This window comes from Grampus griseus, assembly GCF_964374135.1.
Source record: "Grampus griseus genome assembly, chromosome: 9".
Classification (NCBI taxonomy): Eukaryota; Metazoa; Chordata; class Mammalia; order Artiodactyla; family Delphinidae; genus Grampus; species Grampus griseus.
In genome coordinates this window covers 45728875-45749310 of record NC_139003.1, presented here as the reverse complement: position 1 = coordinate 45749310, position 20436 = coordinate 45728875, and the positions used below count along the sequence as shown (strand labels likewise).

At 44.2% G+C, this 20436-nt stretch overlaps 1 protein-coding gene across 1 annotated transcript in view; it reads right to left on the bottom strand.

Moving 5' to 3' along the window:
* Positions 1-20436, bottom strand: part of NOD1 (nucleotide binding oligomerization domain containing 1) — a 93390-nt gene that overhangs the window by 8141 nt on the left and 64813 nt on the right. The window contains exons 8-11 of the mRNA XM_082662126.1: positions 16125-16208; positions 15138-15221; positions 12646-12729; positions 8093-8176 (exon numbers count right to left, since the gene is read on the bottom strand). Of these exons, the coding sequence (XP_082518252.1) occupies positions 8093-8176; positions 12646-12729; positions 15138-15221; positions 16125-16208 (336 nt within the window). The remainder of the gene's footprint in view (positions 1-8092; positions 8177-12645; positions 12730-15137; positions 15222-16124; positions 16209-20436) is intronic.

Here is a 20436-nt window from a genome sequence, read left to right as displayed (position 1 = left end):
GTTTGTTGGCAGTCTGTATATCTTCTTTGGAGAAATGTCTGTTTAGGTCTTCTGCCCATTTTTGGATTGGGTTGTTTGTTTTTTTGTTACTAAGCTGCGTGAGCTGCTTATAAATTTTGGAGATTAATTCTTTGCCAGTTGCTTCATTTGCAAATATTTTCTCCCATTCTGAGGGTTGTCTTTTGGTCTTGTTTATGGTTTCCTTTGCTGTGCAAAAGCTTTGAAGTTTCATTAGGTCCCATTTGTTTATTTTTGTTTCCATTTCTCTAGGAGGTGGGTCAAAAAGGATCTTGCTGTGATTTATGTTATAGAGTGTCCTGCCTATATTTTCCTCTAAGAGTTTGATAGTTTCTGGCCTTACATTTAGGTCTTTAATCCATTTTGAGCTTATTTTTGTGTATGGTGTTAGGGAGTGATCTAATCTCATACTTTTACATGTACCTGTCCAGTTTTCCCAGCACTACTTATTGAAGAGGCTGTCCTTTCTCCACTGTACATTTTGCCTCTATCAAAGATAAGGTGACCATATGTGCGTGGGTTTACCTCTGGGCTTTCTATCCTGTTCCATTGATCTATATTTCTGTTTTTGTGCCAGTACCATACTGTCTTGATTACTGTAGCTTTGTATTATAGTCTGAAGTCAGGGAGCATGATTCCTCCAGCTCCGTTTTTCGTTCTCAAGATTGCTTTGGCTATTCGGGGTCTTTTGTGTTTCCATACAAATTGTGAAATTTTTTGTTCTAATTCTGTGAAAAAATGCCATTGGTAGTTTGATAGGGATTGCATTGAATCTGTAGATTGCTTTGGGTAGTAGAGTCATTTTCACAATGTTGATTCTTCCAATCCAAGAACATGGTATATCTCTCCATCTATTTGTATCATCTTTAATTTCTTTCATCAGTGTCTTATAATTTTCTGCATACAGGTCTTTTGTCTCCTTAGGCAGATTTATTCCTAGATATTTTATTCTTTTTGTTGCAGTGGTAAATGGGAATGATTTCTTGATTTCACCTTCAGATTTTTCATCATTAGTGTATAGGAATGCCAGAGATTTCTGTCCTTCAATTTTGTATCCTGCTACTTTACCAAATTCATTGATTAGCTCTAGTAGTTTTCTGGTAGCCTCTTTAGGATTCTCTATGTATAGTATCATGTCATCTGCAAACAGTGACAGCTTTACTTCTTCTTTTCCGATTTGGATTCCTTTTATTTCCTTTTCTTCTCTGATTGCTGTGGCTAAAACTTCCAAAACTATGTTGAATAAGAGTGGTAAGGGTGGGCAACCTTGTCTTGTTCCTGATCTTAGTGGAAATGCTTTCAGTTTTTCACCATTGAGGACGATGTTGGCTGTGGCTTTGTCATATATGGCCTTTATTATGTTGAGGAAGGTTCCCTCTATGCCTACTTTCTGCAGGATTTTTATCATAAATGGGTGTTGAATTTTGTCAAAAGCTTTCTCTGCATCTATTGAGATGACCATATGGTTTTTCTCCTTCAAATTGTTAATATGGTGTATCACGTTGATTGATTTCCGTATATTGAAGAATCCTTGCATTCCTGAAATAAACCCCACTTGATCGTGGTGTATGATCCATTTAACATGCTGTTGGATTCTGTTTGCTAGTATTTTGTTGAGGATTTTTGCATCTATGTTCATCAGTGATATTGGCCTGTAGTTTTCTTTCTTTGTGACATCCTTGTCTGGTTTTGGTATCAGGGTGATGGTGGCCTCGTAGAATGAGTTTGGGAGTGTTCCTCCCTCTGCTATATTTTGGAAGAGTTTGAGAAGGATAGGTGTTAGCTCTTCTCTAAATGTTTGATAGAATCACCTGTGAAGCCATCTGGTCCTGGGCTTTTGTTTGTTGGAAGATTTTTAATCACAGTTTCAATTTCAGTGCTTGTGATTGGTCTGTTCGTCTTTTCTATTTCTTCCTGGTTCAGTCTTGGCAGGTTGTGCATTTCTAAGAATTTGTGCATTTCTTCCAGGTTGTCCATTTTATTGGCATAGAGTTGCTTGTAGTAATCTCTCATGATCATTTGCATTTCTGCAGTGTCAGTTGTTATTTCTTTTTTTTCATTTCTAATTCTATTGATTTGAGTCTTCTCCCTTTTTTTCTTGATGAGTCTGGCTAATGGTTTATCAATTTTGTTTATCTTCTCAAAGAACCAGCTTTTAGTTTTATTGATCTTTGCTCTGATGTCATATTTTATATCTCTGTGCTTATCCCTTTACTGTTTATTGTAGTTATAGTCACTTTTACAATTTTTTTGTTTTTTATTATGATGGTTTTATTAACAAGTATATAATATACTGCATACTGTACACACGAGGACTGTACAGTACAAATTTATGTTCACAGTTTGACATTACAAAATGTCATTATTCCGTCTTTTTTTGAAACCACATACTGGTTTAAGTGATCTTCAATATATATTTGTCTTTCCTATTGTTATTTTCCCTTTCCTATAGATGCTTCTTTTCCATTTAGAGAAGACTCTTCAACATTTCTTTCAGAGTATGTTTAGTATCACTGAATTCTTTCAGGTTTTTGCTTGTCTGAGAAATCCTTCTCTCCTTATATAATCTTTTCTCCTTGATAATCTTGCTGGGTTGAGTATCCTAGGTTGTAGGTTTTTCCCCTTCAGGACTTTGAATATCATGCCACTCCTTCTAGCCTGCAAGGTTTCTGCAGAGAAATCAGATGATAGCCTTATGCGGGGGTGGGGGGGTTCCCTTGTGTATGATGCTGTCTTATACTTGCTGCCTTTAGAATTCTAACTTTTGCCATTTTAATTATGATATGTCTTGGTGTGGGTGTGTTTGGGTTCCTCTTGTTTGGGACCCTCTGTGCTTCCTGTACCTAGATATTTATTTCCTTCTTTAGGTTTGGGAAGTTTTCAGCCATAATTTCTTCAAATACATTTTTGATTCTCTTCTCTCTTCTCGTTCTGGAAACCCTATAATGCAGATGTTGGCACATTTTATATTATCCCATAGATCTCATATGTTGCTTTCATTTTTTTTCATTTTCTGTCTGCTGTACTGATTTGATAGTTTCCATTTTTTAATCTTCCAGATCATTTATGTGTTCTGTGTCATTTAGTCTGCTATTCATTGCTCTTAGGGTGCATTGTGTCTAAAATGGAATTATTTTTGATTGGGTCTTTTTATAGTTTTTGTTAAAATGATCTGTGCTCTAGATCAACTCTTTGTTGATCAACTTAGATCAACTCTTTCTTCATTCAGTTAGCATTTTTATTACCAACTTTTTGAACTCATTGTTACCTCTGTTTCATTACTTTTTCGGGGGGGGCGGGGGGGGCGGTTCTCGTGCTCTTTCAATTGGGAATAGTTCCTCTGCTTTTTCATTTTACTTAACTTTCTCTGTCTCAGTGAATTTAGGTGAAACAGTTACCTACTGTGGTCTTGAAGGGGTGTTTGTTTTTATGTGGGAGTGTCCCCATGTAGACTGTGTGCCCAGTGTTTTTGGTGTGAGGATGGGTTTTGATGTGGATACCAGTCATGTCTTCTTCAGGATGTGCGGGCCCCTATCAGCTTGATGGGGGTGTGGCTAGAATTGAAAGAGCTAGAGCCTGCACAGGGTGTGATGCAGGACTTCCTCTCTGCTCAGTGGCCATCACACAGGGCAGGGGGCTGCTCCTAAGTTGCTGGAGTGAATGCCCTGAGGGTTGGGCTCAAGCTGGCTCTGTTCCTTTTAAGTGTATGTTTTTCCTTCTCCCTGCACTGGGGCTTGTGCACTTACAGAGGTCCAATGGCACCACCTGTGTAGGCAGCTGCAGCTCTGCTCAGATGCAGCCCAAGGTCATGTCTTTTTCCCATTGTGGTCATCCCAGATCTAGTGCAAGGTTGTGGTGTGGAGTGGGTGGGGCTGGAGCATTTGCTCAGCTAGCACTAGGGGTCATGGCATTATGGCTGTGGGAGCTGAAGCAGCTATGCTGCCATCAGACGTCTGGGCTGCTTCTGTAGTGCTGTTTTAGTAAGTGCTAACAGTGGCTGCTACTGCCCTACCTGGACCACCCCCCAGGTTCCTGGGCCACCTCTGCATCTCTAGATCGAGTCTTCTCCCAGGACCTGGCTGCCCTAGATCTAGTGCCAAGCTGTGGTGTGGAATGAGTGGGGCTGGGGTGGTTGCTCAGCTGGGACTGGTGAGTGTGGTGACACCACCATGCTAGGGCAGACCTCACTTTGCCCTCTCTGGTGGTAAGCAAGCACCCAGGCACTCCTCACAACTGGAGTCTAGGCTTCTCCAGCCTTTCTGTCTGTCCTAGCAGTTCTCCAAGCAGCCAATGGGGCTTGTCTCCTCTGTGTGGCTCAACCCGCTCACTCCCCAGGGCGAGTATCCACCTGTCTGGTCTTCCTTTTCCTCTTGGTCCCCTCCCATGGGCTCTGTCCTGACCTGATGCTTTTTTTTCCCATCCTCTGTGATTACATGGGAATCTTTCTTGCAGCCTTGGTTGTACAGGAGTTCTCCTGCCAGTTTCCAGTTAGTTTTCCACAAGACTTGTTCCACATGTAGATGTATTTTTGATGTGTTTGTGGGGGAGGTAAGCTCCACGTCCTCTTACCCTGCCATCTTGATGACTTGTTTGATATTCACATATTAATCCTTTCCAGCTACCATCACTCTGTGGACTGGGTCTCACTAAGGTAACCAATAGCCTCTATAAACCTGAACTTAAATGACAGTTTTTAGCCCTTGTCTTTCCTGACCCTCACAGGCATTTGGCTGTCCTGCCCTCTCCCTCCTCCTTGAAACACCACCTTCCCTTGGTTTGATATTATGCTCTCTGGTTTCTTTCCTACATCTGGCCACTCCATCGCTGTCTCCTTTTTTATATCCTCCTCCATGTGACCTCCAAATAATGGATTTCCTCCAGGCTTGGGGCCTGGCCCTCTTCCCCAGAAGAACCTCATCTATCCCTGGCCTCATTCATATGTCATTGAGCTGGGCCAGACAGCTCCACTGTGGGGCCGCTTACCTACTTGACACCTTCATCTGGACACCTCCCAGGTACCTCAAAGTGGGCACATCTCCCCAGGGTTCCCTAGCTCCATGAATGGTACAACTCTACATCCAGTTGTGCAAGTTAGTAACCTGGGGGTCAACCTTCGTCCTCATCTTCATATTCTATCTATCTATCACAGAGTTCTATTCCCTAAATACCCCTAGAATGGGCTCCCTGGAACCTCTCCGTATGTTCAGCACCACCATCCTGACCTAAGCACCCATCATCTCTTCTCTGGCTCACTGCAGTGTCCTACTGACCGTCCCTTTACATGGCCTCCTCCAATCCGCTTTCCTAGAGGAGCCAGAGTGGTCTTTTTACAATGCACATCTGATCACATCCCTCTTTGCTTCAAACTGTTCAATCACTTTCCCTTGCTTTTAGGATAAAGACCAAAATACTTAACATGACCCACATGACCCACAGATATTTTATGGTCTAGTCTCCGCCTGTCTCCTCTGCCTCCTGTTGCTCCCTCTTCCACACTGTCTGAACCACAGGCCCATCTGCTTCTTGCTGTTCTTCAAGGGCACCATATTTTTTCATGCCTCAGAGCCTTTGCACGTACTGTTTCCCCACCTGGAACACTTTCAGCTGATGAACTCGTATTCATCCTTCATGGCTCAGTTTAAATGCCACTTCCTTAGGGAGACCTTCCCTGAAACCTCATCTGTATTAGGTTCCCTTCTTAGCTTTCCCCTTTCTAGCACTCATCATGATTGTAATTAAATAGTTACTTGAATGATTTGTTTCTTAACTGTGTCTTCCTCACTAGAGGGTACACGCATGAGGGCAGGTCCATTTTGTTCACCACTGGACTCTTGGTACCAGCATCGTGCCTGGCACACAAGCACTTCGTTGTTCAACAAATGAAGATGCGGTGCTTTCCCTGGGGACTCAGCAGTGACCATGACACAGGCCCTACCCTCAGGCTGTCTCATCTAGACTGTAGCTCCTTCACAGGAAGCTATTACAATGGAGTGCAGTAAATGCTATAATTTACAATACCAGGTCATTGAACACTGCTAACTTCTGTCTTTGAAGACTGAGGGACTTCAGACCTCAGGTTCTTTTTGGACAGGGACAAGGCAGAAATAAATGTCAGTACAGATAATGAGTCCAAAGCGATTGTCCAAGGTCATCTGTGCCAGTGTGGCCCCAGGCAGAGCTGCTCCCTCCTCTCCACTCCCCTGCTGGCTCAACCCCTGGACAGGGCCAACACAGCCAGCACTCTCACCGAGCCCAGTCCCAGGGAGTCAGACACCTGGGCTGAGCCAGGGGCTGAAGTAAAGATACTCCTGGGCCAGCACCCGAGCCCTCCTCCTTGTCCTCTTTCCGAGTCCTCCCTGACACCAGTGCCGCTTTCAGGCTCTGCAGAGCATGCCTTGAAGATCGACACCTGGTCCTACACAAATAATTCCTTGTGTAGGAACAGCGGTTGTCTGTTGGTAGGTGACAAAGGCCCATTTCAAGCTTGACGGACTTAAAGCAGCTGCATATCCTTACAACCATCCTCACCAGCCCCTGAGAAGGGTGGAAGCCAGCTGTAGTCCACAGACTGTCCTGCAGCCTGGCCTCCCCTCCTCTCTGCTCCCCTCCTCTGCCTGCTGTCCTCAAACAACAGAGTCAGCAGGAAACGGGGTGGTTCTAGGAAAGGATCACAGGCTGAGGGTGGTTGGAGATTAACGCGAACTAAAATCCCACTGGCTCTCCAGTGCCTTTGAGGGCTGAGCAGCGGGCTTCGGCCTTGAAGGCACACATGCCACAGCCTCTCCATCGGTCTGCCTTGGAGCTGGGCTTTCTACTCTAGGACAGTGTTTTCAAATGTTTTTCTGACTGTGACCTCAAATAAGAACATTTTACATTGTGAACCAGCATCTGTGTATATGTACACACCCACATCTGAAATGAGATTATGAAAGAATATTTCATACTAGGCACAGAGCATTCTGGCTCTGTTTCATTTTTTAAATAATGCTGGTTGCAACCCACCAAACCAATTTTATGGTCCACTAACAAATTCTAAAGCGAAATTTAAAAAGGTCAGGGAGGTAGCTGTACCTTGCTCCATTGTTTTTGGCTGTGAAATTCTTCTCCCCAGTCATGAAGAAAGAACTGTAGTTAACGAGCAACTACCCCCTGAGCTGAGGGTTTGGCTCACCGTGAGGCTGCTCCGTGGATCTCAGGGCCCACAGTGGTAGCATGAACTCCTGTGGTCTCTGTCCTCACGGGGCCCTGGATTTGTGTCATGGTTCCCATGCAGGTCTGAGCCTCACACACTGCTGGGCTGTCTCAGGCCAGGCCTCGGGTAGATAGCAAATTCCAGAGCACTTGGGGGTCTGGATTCAGAGACACGGAGCCCTCTGTTCTCAGCTCGGTTACATCAGTACTCTGAGGCAGTCAGGGACCTTTCTGTCCAGTTAACTGCTGTTTCCCTAGCACTTAACCCAGTGGTGTAACCATTGTCACTAATGGGACACACACACTCCCCCACCCCCGAATATGCTACAGGCCCAGTCCTACCTCGGGGCTGTGTGTCCCGTAGGAGGCACAAGAAAGGAAATGGGGCTCAACATTGCAGCAAAGCAGAGCACATGCCTTCCTTCTGCTAGCATAACAGAAACAGGAAGTCGAAAAAGAGTACAATCAGCTCAAATACAGCCTGGAAGCCCAGAGAAGGAAAAGAACATGCTTTAAACTCTGGGCCAGCATGGTCATCTCTCAGGCTCATGAGTCCCAGAGTGATTAACTTTCAGTGGGAATCCCTTTCCCAGTCTGTCTGCCCCCGTGCAACCCAGGACAGTAGGCAGGACAGGGGGGCTGGGGAGGAGAGCCCTGACTATAGAGTCGTAGTCTGAGCTGAATTTCAGCTTCTCTTAGGTGTGACCTTGGTCTGGGCCTCAGTTTCTACATCTGTGAAATGGAGACAATACTACCTACATTACAGATTGTTGGAAAGATGGGAGATAAATGGACAGTGCCCTGCATTGTACATGGCACACAGTAAATGGTGCTGAGTAAATAATCGTTGTTGTTATCATTATAAGTGGTAGATTGGTCTTACCAAATCTCCATTATGCCAGTGTTCTTCTGTAATGCATCTGCCAACTGGGCAATCCCCTTGGCTGTAATCTGGTTCTGGATAAGCCTGAAAGAAGAATATATCTTTTGTATCAAGTAATACTGGATTAAATCTGCCCACTTCATTAGGGGGTTGGAAGGATACGATGGGATAAGAGACAGGGTCAGGGGAAGAACTGAGTCCCCTTAACTTTCGATCTTGCTGAGATTGTGTCGATCAGATCCATGAAAATAAAGAACATGCTTTAAAATGTTTAATTTTTCTGATGGGCAGAAGACCTAAATAGACATTTCTCCAAAGACAACATACAGATGGCCAAGAGGCACATGAAAAGATGCTCATCATCGCTAATAATTAGAGAAATGCAAATTAAAACAACAATGAGGTATCACCTCACACCAGTCAGAATGGCCATCATCAAAATGTCTACATACAATAAATGCTGGAGAGGGTGTGGAGAAAAGGAAACCCTCCTACACTGTCGGTGGGAATGTAAATTGGTACAGCCACTATGGAGAACAGTATGGATATTCCTTAAAAAACTAAAAATAGAGCTACCATATGATCCAGCAATCCCACTCCTGGGCATATATCCAGAGAAAACCATAATTCAAAAGGATACGTGCACCCCAGTATTCACAGCAGCACTATTTACAATAGCCAGGACATGGAAGCAACCTAAATGTCCATCGACAGATGAATGGATAAAGAAGATATGGTATATATATATATATATATATATATATATATACACACAATGGATTATTAGCCATAAAAAGGAATGAAATCATGCCATTTGCAGCAACATGGATGGACCCAGACATTATCATACTAAGCAAATTAAGTCATTAAGAGATAGACAAATACCATATGATATCACTTATATGTGAAATCTGAAATACGACACAAATGAACATATCTATGAAACAAAAACAGACTCACAAATAGAACAGACTTGTGGTTGCCAAGGGGGAGGGAAGGTTTGGGATTAGCAGATGCAAATTATTATATATAGGATAAACAACAAGGTCCTACTGTATAGTACAGGGGACTGTATTCAAACTCCTGTGATAAACCATAATGGAAAAGAATATATATATGTATAACTGAGTTACTTTCCTGTACAGCAGAAATTAAATACAACACTGTAAATTAACTACACTTAAGTAAAATTTTTTTAAATGTTTAACTTTTCTGTGTATTTTTATAGTGAGCATAATATATCTGTATATTCATATGTAGGTAATTTAATATATGAACATATATGTATGCATGTGTGCTTGACATTTTTCACTGCAGGGGTGCCCAGTCAAAAATGTTTGGAGACTACCAGTCTGAACAACAAATTCTTGGAGACTACCAGTCTGAACAACAAATTCTAAGGAACACATCTGGGGAACAGGCAGTCTGATGTCTCCTTCCAGATGGCTGGAGAAAGGCAAGGCAGTTTTTAAAGTTAAGTATTTTTTAAAGAGCTGGCCATTCTCTTCTTTGGGGGAAACAAAGGCTTCCCAGATGGAGGGAGGAAGAACAGTTCTGCTGCTACTCATGGGTCCCAGTGGAAAAGCATCAATAATGGGGCCTCTAAGAGTATACCCCATTATGTTGGGTGGCATTGATTCTAATGAAACAAAGATTTCAGATATAGCTGGGAAGCCTGGGCAATTCCCAAATTGCTCCCCTGGGAAGCCATGCGTCTAACCCACCCAGGAAAGAGCAGCACAAGTCAGTGATATGTCTGTGCTTCATCACAGGTTCACTCCTCACCCCCCAGCTATTTGTAGCATAAGGCTACTATTGAACTTGACCTTTAGAAATTCTGGGCACTGATCCAAGAAGGTAGCTGTGTACCAGGAAGATAATGACCTATATTACTGTGACTAATGAGATTATAGAAATTTAGCCAGTTCCTTAAGGAGGCAGTATAGCATCCTGGTTAAAAGCTCTCCTCATATACATACACCCACTCCCCACTTCTCAGCTGCAGATCCTTGAAGAAATAAACTTAAGCTTTCTATTCCTCAGCTGCCTGATCTATAAAATGGGAATAACTATAAGAGAACCCCGCTACCCTGGGTGTGTGAGATTTCAATAGGAGGATGTGTATGAAGTAGTTCTCATCATTTCTACCATGGCGCCCAGGGGAAGGGAGCTCTTGTCACCATTCCTGCCCAAGCACACAGGACTCGGTGGCTGTGCTGCAGCCAGGACCCAGTGATCCCCGCCACATCTCTCAAAGACTGGGGCTCCTGGGCCAAGTGGCAGAGGTGAGACCTTCTGGTAAGCACAGCCACAGTGTGACTTGGACATTTTTGCAAAAGGAGCAAAAATAGAACCTGGAAGTGGGCACTGAGTTCTGCATTCAGTTAAATTCTGCTGTTTCCTAATCACCCCTTCTGGAAAGCTGCAAACACTGCCACCACCTACACCTTGCTGGGGGGAGGGTGAGCTGCCTGAAGCCTAGACCTGGCAAGAGCCTGGGTAGGAGGAGAAGTAAAAAGCCTGGCAGTGCTCAGGTACATATGCCCACTGGCTACCTTCACTGCAGACGTGTAGTCTGTACTGGCACCAAGAGCTAAGAGTCACTCTCTAGCCCTGTTCTAGCTCTGTTCTCGTGAAGGGGCTGGCCTGACACCTAGGGAAGGGCATAAAAGAACGTCTACAGGTCAGAAAGAAAAGGAATAAAACAAACACAGATGTAAAAGTAGCACACTCTGGGTTTTTTGGGGGTTTTTTGTTTTTACAGAAATTGACTTGGTGATCTAAAATTCACATGGAAATGCTAGAGACCCAGAATAGTCAAAACAATATTGAGAAAGAAGAACAAAGTTGGAAGACCCACATTTCCTGGTTTCAAAACTTACTACAAAGTTACAATAATCAGGACAGTGTGGTCCTGGCATGATGATAAACATATGGCTCAATGAACTAGAATAGAAGGTCCAGAAATAAACTCACAGATTTATGGTCAACTGAGTTTTGACAAAAGCGTCAGGGCCATTCAAAATGGAAAGAGACTTTTCAACATGTGGTGCTGGGACAACTGGATATCTACATGCAATAATATGAAGCTGGACCCCTAACACCTCATACCATACACAGAAATGAACTCCAAATGGATCAAAGACCTAAATGTAAGAGCAAAACTATAACACTTAAAGGAAATCTTTGGGATCTTGGATTAGCCAGTGATTTCTTACTAAGATACCTAAAGCACAGGCAACTAAACAAAAAATAGATAAATTGGACTTTATCAAAATTAAATACTTTGGTGCTTCAAAGGTCACTCTCAAGAAAGTGAAAAACCTCACAGAAAGAGAAGAAATATTTGCAAATCGCGTATCTAGTAAATGTCTAGCACCCAGAATATATAAAGAACTCTAACAACTCAGCAATTAAAAGGCATATAACCCAATTTACAAATGGACAAAGGATGTGGAGACAGTTCTCTAAAGAAGGTACACAAATGGCCAATATGCACATGAAAAGACACCCAACACTGTTAGCAGTCAGGGAAATGCAAATCAAAACCATGATGAGGGCTTCCCTGGTGGCGCAGTGGCTGAGAGTCCGCCTGCCGATGCAGGGGACACGGGTTCGTGCCCTGGTCCGGGAAGATCCCACATGCGCGGAGCGGCTGGGCCCATAAGCCATGGCCGCTGAGCCTGCGCATCCGGAGCCTGTGCTCCGCAACGGGAGAGGCCACAACAGTGAGAGGCCCGCGTACCGGAAAAAAAAAAAAAAAAAAAAAAAAAACCCATGATGAGATACCACTTTACACCCACTAGGATGGCATTACCCAAAAAAGACAGACAACAGCAAGTGTTTGTGAGGACATGGAGAAATGGGGACCTTCATACATGACTGGTGGAAATGTAAATAGCACAACCACTTTGAAAAACAGTTTGGCATTTAACAGAGTGACCATATGACCCAGCAATTCTATCCCAAGAGAAATGAAAACATTTCACATACAAACATGTGCGCGAATGTTCACAGTAGCATTATTCATAATAGTCATAAAGTAGAAACAACCCAAATGTCCACCAACTGAAGAATGGACAAACAAAACATGGACTGTCCATACAATGGAATACCATTCAGCCATAAAAAGCAATGGAGTACTGATATATGCTGCAATGTAGGTGAACCTTGAAAACTTTTGCTAGTGAAAGAACATAGAAACAAAAGGTCATATATTGTATGACTGCATTTCTATGAAATGCCCAGAAGAGGCAAATCCATAGAGACTGGAAGTAGATTAGCAGGTGCCAGGGACTAAGGGAGGAGAAGGATGGGGAGTGATGACTTAACGCGTACAGGTTTCTGGCGGGTAGGGGAGGTGGGTAGTTTTGTAAAATGTTCTAGAATTAGATAGTGGTGATGGTTGCACCACCTTATAAATATGCTAAAAACCACTGAACTGTACACTTAAAAAGTGTGACTTTATGATATGTGAATCTCAAAAAATATTTCAAAAGGTATATCTCAAAGAATATTTTTTTTAAAAAGCACAGTGTTTAAATCTGAATTACCATAAATGTTTCAACGTCTGGTTGACTTTCAACATCTCTGCCAAGCTCTCTGCCACTTCATCATCAAGTTCATTTTTGGTGAGCCTGGAAAAGAAAGGAAGTGTCGACTCAGGACAGCGCTACCTGGCACCCACTCTCCACTGAGTTCACAGAAGCGGGATCCCAGCCCCGGCGTCTGCATCTTATGCAGCTCATCACTTGCTGAGAACCCAGCAAACAGCCAGGCTCCAAGCCAGCCTCTGAGCCCCACAGACAATAAACGGAGGTTCATTTCTAGTGCAACCCTTCACCCAAGCTCCTACTTCTTAGCCGTGCTGCTGCCGGGGGAGCCCATACTCCCTCCCCATCCTTGCTGAGCCCTCAGATCTCTCAGAAGACGGGCCCACAGAAAGCGAGGGGCCAGTGCCTGCTTCTCGGGTCTCCAGCCGTTAAGATCCCTTGAACACCACGGACAGTGTGTTACTAAACTCAGTCAGATGAAGACCTAGAAAAGCCTGCCGACTGCGCGTTAAAATGTGTTCATCACTTTGCTCCGAGGCCACTTATGAAGGACCCGAGTTCTGTGACTGAAAGTTCAGGAAGTCTCTCAGTTGTTCGTAAAAGCAGGAAGTGGTCTGGATAAAGTACAGAGGGCTAGAAGTTCCTGGTTGTAAAGAGAATTAAACCCTGTTGTGCCAGTGGATGAAAGAATAAATAAGGAAGGAGAAATGAATATAAAGAACATTTAAAAAATCATTCCTTGAAGAGCAATTTGGTAGTGTCTATCCACACTTTAAATGTGTTTCACTTTGGGCCAACAATTCAACGTCTAGAAATCCACCCTATGGTGTGCAAAGACATTACACACAGGTTCTATACATGCAGTATTGGTTGCAGTCTTTCCGGTCGTAACATAAGATGTGAACAAATTTCAGTATCAGTAGAGGCAGCCAGCAAAATACATTGTGAGTGTACATTCAAGGGACACTGTGCAACCTTTAGAGAGAATGAGGTAGGATAAAGAAAGAGGCAGAAGAGCATGGGGCTCAAGATGCTCTGAGCCAGACATGCCGGCTGGCAATGGCTTACTAGCAGGGCGACCACAGCACGTGGTTGAACTTCTCTGGGCCTGAGTTTTCTCACCAGCAAATGTGAACAGTAATGGTACAGCCCTCATAACACAGTTGTGAGAATGAGTTAATACATGGAAAAGGCTGAGAACAATGTGTGATGTACAGTGAGTACTCAAGAGATTTTGGGGATTGACATTATTATTATCCCTCTAGACCTGTGGTTCTCAACTGGGGTGACTTCTCCAGGGGACACTTGCCAATGTCTGGAGACAATTTTGACTGTCACAATTAGGGGTTACTACTGGTATCTAATGGGTAGAGGCCAGGGATTCTGCTAAATATCTTACAATACACAGGACAGCCTCTCAACAAAAAAGAATTATTTGGACCCAAATGTCAACAGTGTTGAGATTGAGAAACCCTGACATAAAAGGACATGTCAGATATGTACAATATATGGTTGAGATATTTTTTCTTCAGTCACTTGCTAAATGCTATTCAGTTTCATAAGAAAAGCGATATTTATTTGACTATACATTCAAATGCTAGAAATAAAAGATTATATTTAGAAAGCATGAGGGAGGAGGTTCTTTCACTTCCTACTTTCCCGACTTCAGTGTATTATATTTTTTTCAAAAAAGCATGTATTACTTTTCAAAATCTTTTAAAAGAAAAGATTTTTTTGAGGGAAAAAGGAAAATGCACTTACTGGCCAGCAGGTCTAGTATCTGAATTCTCATAATGACGACATTTTCATTAACTAATGTAGCCAATATCTCATGAGGAGGATACAGAGACATGTAATATAACTTCCTTTCCCAGAAGCAATTTATGATACAGGCAAGTAAATAAATAAAAATACGGTAAATGACCAAAAAAAGGAACAACCAAAAGAAAGAAAAAAAGCATCACTTTCAGAAGGTAACACACAGTTAACTAGTGGCCCTGGAGTGCAGAGAGGGAGCGAGGGCTGTGGGCTTCCCGTGACAGGTGAGCTGGAGCATGAAGGCCAAGTCCTGATGTGACTACCTGGGGACAGAGGAGGCTGCACGGGGGGTAGGCAGTTTAAGAGGAAGAAGGGAGAAAGTTCTGAGACAAGTGCATGAAAGTTGGACTCCTCAAGGCATATCTGAGGGTGTTCCGAGGATATCCTGACAGAATAGCTAGCCTTCTGGTTTTCCTGAGGCCTAGGGTGGGCAAAGAAGGCTAGGGTCTCAAACTCATGTTCCTGGGACCCATTCCACCCATTCTGTACTTGTTTGTGCTTCTGGGAATGGCTATTTTCTTCTCTAGGAGGAAATGAAATTATAAACCTTCCTTTGAGGAAAGGCCTAGAGCCTTTACAACAGAGAGGCACTCTTTCAGTTAAGATTCCAGGCTGTGCACAGTCTTTGGAAAAATCCCTGAGACCCAACCGTTCAAAATGACTCTGGTCATTACCAGAATATTTTCAGAGACGCATTCTGCTGCAGGGCCCATGCGAGGCTCTTTCCTCCTTCTGTAGAAATGCCATTGAATGCAAGACTAGGAAGGAAAAACATTTGGGGTAGGTTATTAAAAACACGTCTACATTTGGCTTTGGTTTCAGCAACTAAAACAGCTGGCAAGACTCCACCTGGACGTGGTTCCTGCCTGGGCTGATTTGAAGCAGGAAGCGTAAGTGCCAGCCTCACCAGCAGCCACTCAGCCTTTGCTGCTCCAGAGCCCAGGACGAGGCCAAATCACCAGACTGCTCGAGGAGAGGCCAGACAGGAAATGAACATGGCAAGACCTGGTCACACGGGCTGAGGACGCCTGGCGAGCTCTGCTTCGGAGGCTGACACCTTACAGGCGCCTGTCGGGGAGGCCTGGAGAAGTTTCCTCTGTTCTTGTATGGAAGGAACTCTGCTACTGCCCCCACCGTATTTAACCCTTTGTCAGTGACAGGAAGGACACGGGCAACCAGGAGACCCCCGAGTCTCTCAGATTTGGCCAGAGGCCTAAAGGAGGGCCAGGGAGGACCAAGTCTGTTTACAGAGGTGAAGGGTCCCCTCTTGTCCCAGCACCATCCTGAGAAATGAGGAGGGGGCAGGAATCTGTGGCCCAGTGTCTTTCAGTTTTGTCTGGACTGAAGAATTCCTCCCCAACCCCCAAGGGGCACGGGAAGACTACAGAGGGGCTGGCAATGTCTAGTCTTGATCTGACTGGTGTGTGCACATGTCACATCACAGAGCTGAAAACTTAAGCATAATATACTTAACTGTATGCCTCTTCTATGTCGATACAAACGTTTTTAAAAAGAAAAAGAAAAACCACACACACAAATACCTTCCCTGTTAGGAATGCCAGCCGCCCTCTTTCCCCTGGCTCCTCCTCTGGTAAAACAAGAGGAACACGGAGTGACCAGGTTGGCCCTGAAGAGGGCAGTTCTCAGAAGGCAGCAGTTACCTCAAGTTAGTCAAGCTCGGGTGGTTCCTCAGAGCCTCTGCGAAGGCCCTTGCTCCTTCATCACCGATTTGATTGCCCCACATCCTGAGGGCAGAGGGAAGACAGTGAAAGTTACCTCATGCTCATCCCTTATTTTCTGCTCATGGCCATGGCGTGTATACTCAACATGCAGATGTTTCTGCTCCATCCCTGGAGCTGTGGCCTGGAGATGAATCCCTCCACCAGCCCCTTAGTGAGCTGCTCGGGAGGAAAAAAAGCAGTAGAAGGCTTGTGAACAGAAGTCAAATCAGACAGCTGCACAATTAGGAACCAAGTCTCACCCCTGAGCTTTTGGAGAGCTGTCAGAGCCTAAGCTCACAACTATCCCTGAAATGTCACCTGCAGGATATACAGGTTGGTGGCAGCATGAAAGGAAGGCCTGTGGCGGTGCCAGACCCAATATCCATTTGACCCTGTGCAGGGGTGCCGGACATGCTTGGAGACATAGTCGGTCTTGCATGAAGCAAAGATCAGAAAGCACACTGAGAAAACTTATCGGCAATTTCCCTGGTATGTAAAGAGGAGGTGACCAAACCATGTTGTTCAGATTGTTGCAGTTTGGGTGGGGAGGTGCCATGACAAGCCATATTCTCTCCCCCACAGTAGAAAGCCTTAGAGGATCTGGCTAAGTCGAGGGTCTGCATGGTAAGACGTTGGGCTCCCATCCTGGCCCTGCCCCCCACCACCTGGGCGTGCTTGGGTAATGCATAGTCTCTGAGGTTTTAGTCTCATCTGTAAAGCAGGTATAAGAAGAGCATTTCCTCATAGAGTTGTTGTGAGGATTAAGTGAGTTAATATATGCAAAGCATTCCAAACAGTGCTGAGCCTATAATAAGAGTCAGCTATTCCTAAAAGGCTGAGGGTCACTGTCTACAGAAAGCAAGTCTGCCAGGCTCACCACAGAAGTGGGGCTGCCTCAGCTACACGCTCTCACCAGGCAAGCGGCCTGATGACGTCCCTGCTGGTATGGCTTCTGAAACCCCAGAATGAGAGTTTTCAGCATTTTGCATAAAAAGTGTGTGTACTAGATAAAACTGCATGGTATCAAACTTTGAATAAAGTGGAAAACTACTCATGACATGAGATTAAGTGAAAAAAGATAGAATAAAATTCTGTACAGATAGTTTGACGTCTACCATATTAAAAAAAAAATAGTATAGAGAGAACATAAACTGCATGAGAGCAAAAAAGCTTACCTGACCTCAAGTGTTGACAATAATTATTTCTGAGATGATCTCCATTATACTGTTCATATTTTCCATAGTTTACAAATAAAATTATCTATGTCTCTTCTAGAATCAGAGAAAAAATCGTAACTCTATGAAAAGCTGTAGTCTCCTGAATCAAAACCATAATGAAATATCACCTCACACCCATATGGATGGTTACTATCAAAACACCAGAAAATAACAAGTTGTTGGTAAGGATGTGGAAAAATTGGAACCCCTGTGCACTGTTAGTAGGAATGTAAAATGGTATAGCTGCTGCAGAAAACAATATGGTGGTTCCTCAAAAAATTAAAAATAGAATTACCATGTGATCCAGCAATTCCACTTCTGGGTATGTACCCAAAAGGATTTACAGCAGGGTCTCAAAGAGATACATGTACACCCATGTACATAGCAGCATTATTCACAAGAGCTAAAAGGTGGAAACAATCCAAGTGTCCACTGACAGATGAATGGATAAACAACTGTGGTATATATATAGAATGGTCTATTACACCGCCTTAAAAAGGAAGGAAAGTCTGACACATGCTACAACATGGATAAACCTTGAGGACATCATGCTAAGTGAAATAAGCCAGTCACAAAAGAAGACAAATACTGTATGACTCCACTTATATGACTCCCTACAGTAGTCAAATTCACAGGAACAGAGGATACTATAGAAAGGTGGTTGCCAGGGCTGAGGGGAGGGGAGAATGAGTTTCTGTTTTGCAAGACAGAGTTCTGGAGATGGATAATGGTGATGGTTGCACAACTATACAAATGTGGTTGCACAACTATAGTAATGTACTTAAGGCCACTGAACTGTACACTTAAAAGGTTAAGATGGTAACTTTTGTTATGTGTATTTTCAATAAAAAATTGAATTAAAAAGCCTCCAGAGGGCTTCCCTGGTGGCGCAGTGGTTGAGAGTCCGCCTGCAAATGCAGGGGACACGGGTTCGTGCCCCAGTCCTGGAAGATCCCACATGCCATGGAGCGGCTAGGCCCATGAGCCATGGCCACTGAGCCTGCGTGTCCGGAGCCTGTGCTCCGCAGCGGGAGAGGCCACAACAGTGAGAGGCCCACTTACCGCAAAAAAAAAAAAAAAAGCCTCCAGAGACAATGTGGCAGAGTAGAAGGATGTGAGCTCACCTCTTCTTATGAAAACACCAAAATTACAACTAAATGATGAACAACCATTGATGAAAAAAATGCTGGAACCTACCAAACAAGATGTCCTACATCCAAAGACAAATAAGAACCCACAACGAGACAGTTTGAGGGGAGCAATCGTGATAAAATCAAATCCCATACCCACCAAGTGGACAACCCCCAAACTGGAAAACTATCACAGAAGTTCTCCCACAGGAGTGAAAGTTCTGAGCTTCACGTCAGGCTCCCCAGCCTGGGGGTCTGGCAATGGGAGGAGGAAGAGCCCCAGAGAATCTGCCTTTGAAGGCCAGCGGGATTTGATCACAGGAATTCCACAGGACTGGAGGAAACAGAAACTCCACTCTTGGAGGGCACACACAAGGTATTGTGCACACCAGGACCCAGGGAAAAAAGCAGTGACCTCTCCTAAGAGCCTAGGCCAGACCTATATGCTGGTGTTGGAGGGTCTCCTGCAAAGGCAGAGGGCAGCTGTAGCTCACTGTGGGGACAAAGACACTGGTGGCGGTAGTTCTCGGGAGTACTCATTGGTGTGAGCCCTCCTGGAGGCTGCCATATTTTCACCAACACCTGGCCCCACCCAATAGCATGTTGGCTCCAGTGCTGGGTCACCTCAGGCCAACCAAGTGGGAACACAGCCCCACCCATCAGCAGACAGGCTGCTTAAAGTCTTCCTGACCACACAACTGCCGGCTGAACACACCTCCTGACACAGCCCTGTGCATCAGAGGGATAAGACCCAGCTCCACCCACCAGTGGGCAGGAACCAGTCCCTCCCACCAGGAAGCCTGCACAAGCCTCTTAGACCAGCCTCATCCACCAGGGGGCAGACAGCAGAAGCAACAAGAACTACAACCCTGCAGACTGTGGAAAGGAAACCACAATCACAGAAAGTTAGACAAAATGAGACAGCAGAGGAATATTTCCCAGATGAAGGAACAAGATAAAACCTCAGAAGAACAACTGAGTGAAGTGGAGATAGGCAATCTACCCAGGAAAGAATTTAGAGTAATGATAAGAAAGATGATCCAAGATCTCGGAAAAAGAATGGAGGCACAGATTGAGAAGATACAAGAAATGTTTAACAAAGACCTTGAAGAACTAAAGAACAAACAAACAGACAAACAATAAAATAACTGAAATAAAAAATACAGCAGAAGGAATCAATAGCGGGATAAGTGAGGCAGAAGAACAGATAAGTGAGCTGGAAGCCAGAATGGTGGAAATCACTGCTACAGAACAGAATAAAGAAAAAGGAATGAAAAGAAATGAAGACGGGCTTCCCTGGTGGCGCAGTGGTTGAGAATCTGCCTGCTAATGCAGGGGACACGGGTTCGAGCCCTGGTCTGGGAAGATGCCACATGCTGTGGAGCAGCTAGGCCCGTGAGCCACAACTACTGAGCCTGCGCATCTGGAGCCTGTGCTCCGCAACAAGAGAGGCCGCGATAGTGAGAGGCCCGCGCACCGCAATGAAGAGTGGCCCCCGCTTGCCACAACTAGAGAAAGCCCTTGCACAGAAACGAAGACCCGACACAGCCAAAAATAAATAAATAAACAAATGTGGGGTTTTTTTAAAAAAAAAGGTTGGCCCAGTTTAAAAAAAAAAATGACAATCTTAAAAGACCTCTGGGATGACACTAAATGCACCAATGTTCACATTATAGGGGTCCCAGAAGGAGAAGAGAGACAGAAAGGACGTGAGAAAATATGTGAAGAGATAATAGCTGAAAACTTCCCTAACGTGGGAAAAGAAACAGTCACCCAAGTCCAGGAGGTGCAGAGAGTCCCAGACAAGATAAACCCAAGGAGGAACACACCAAGACACATAGTTATCAAATTGACAAAAATTAAAGAAAAAATATTAAAAGCAACAAGGGAAAAATGACAACATAC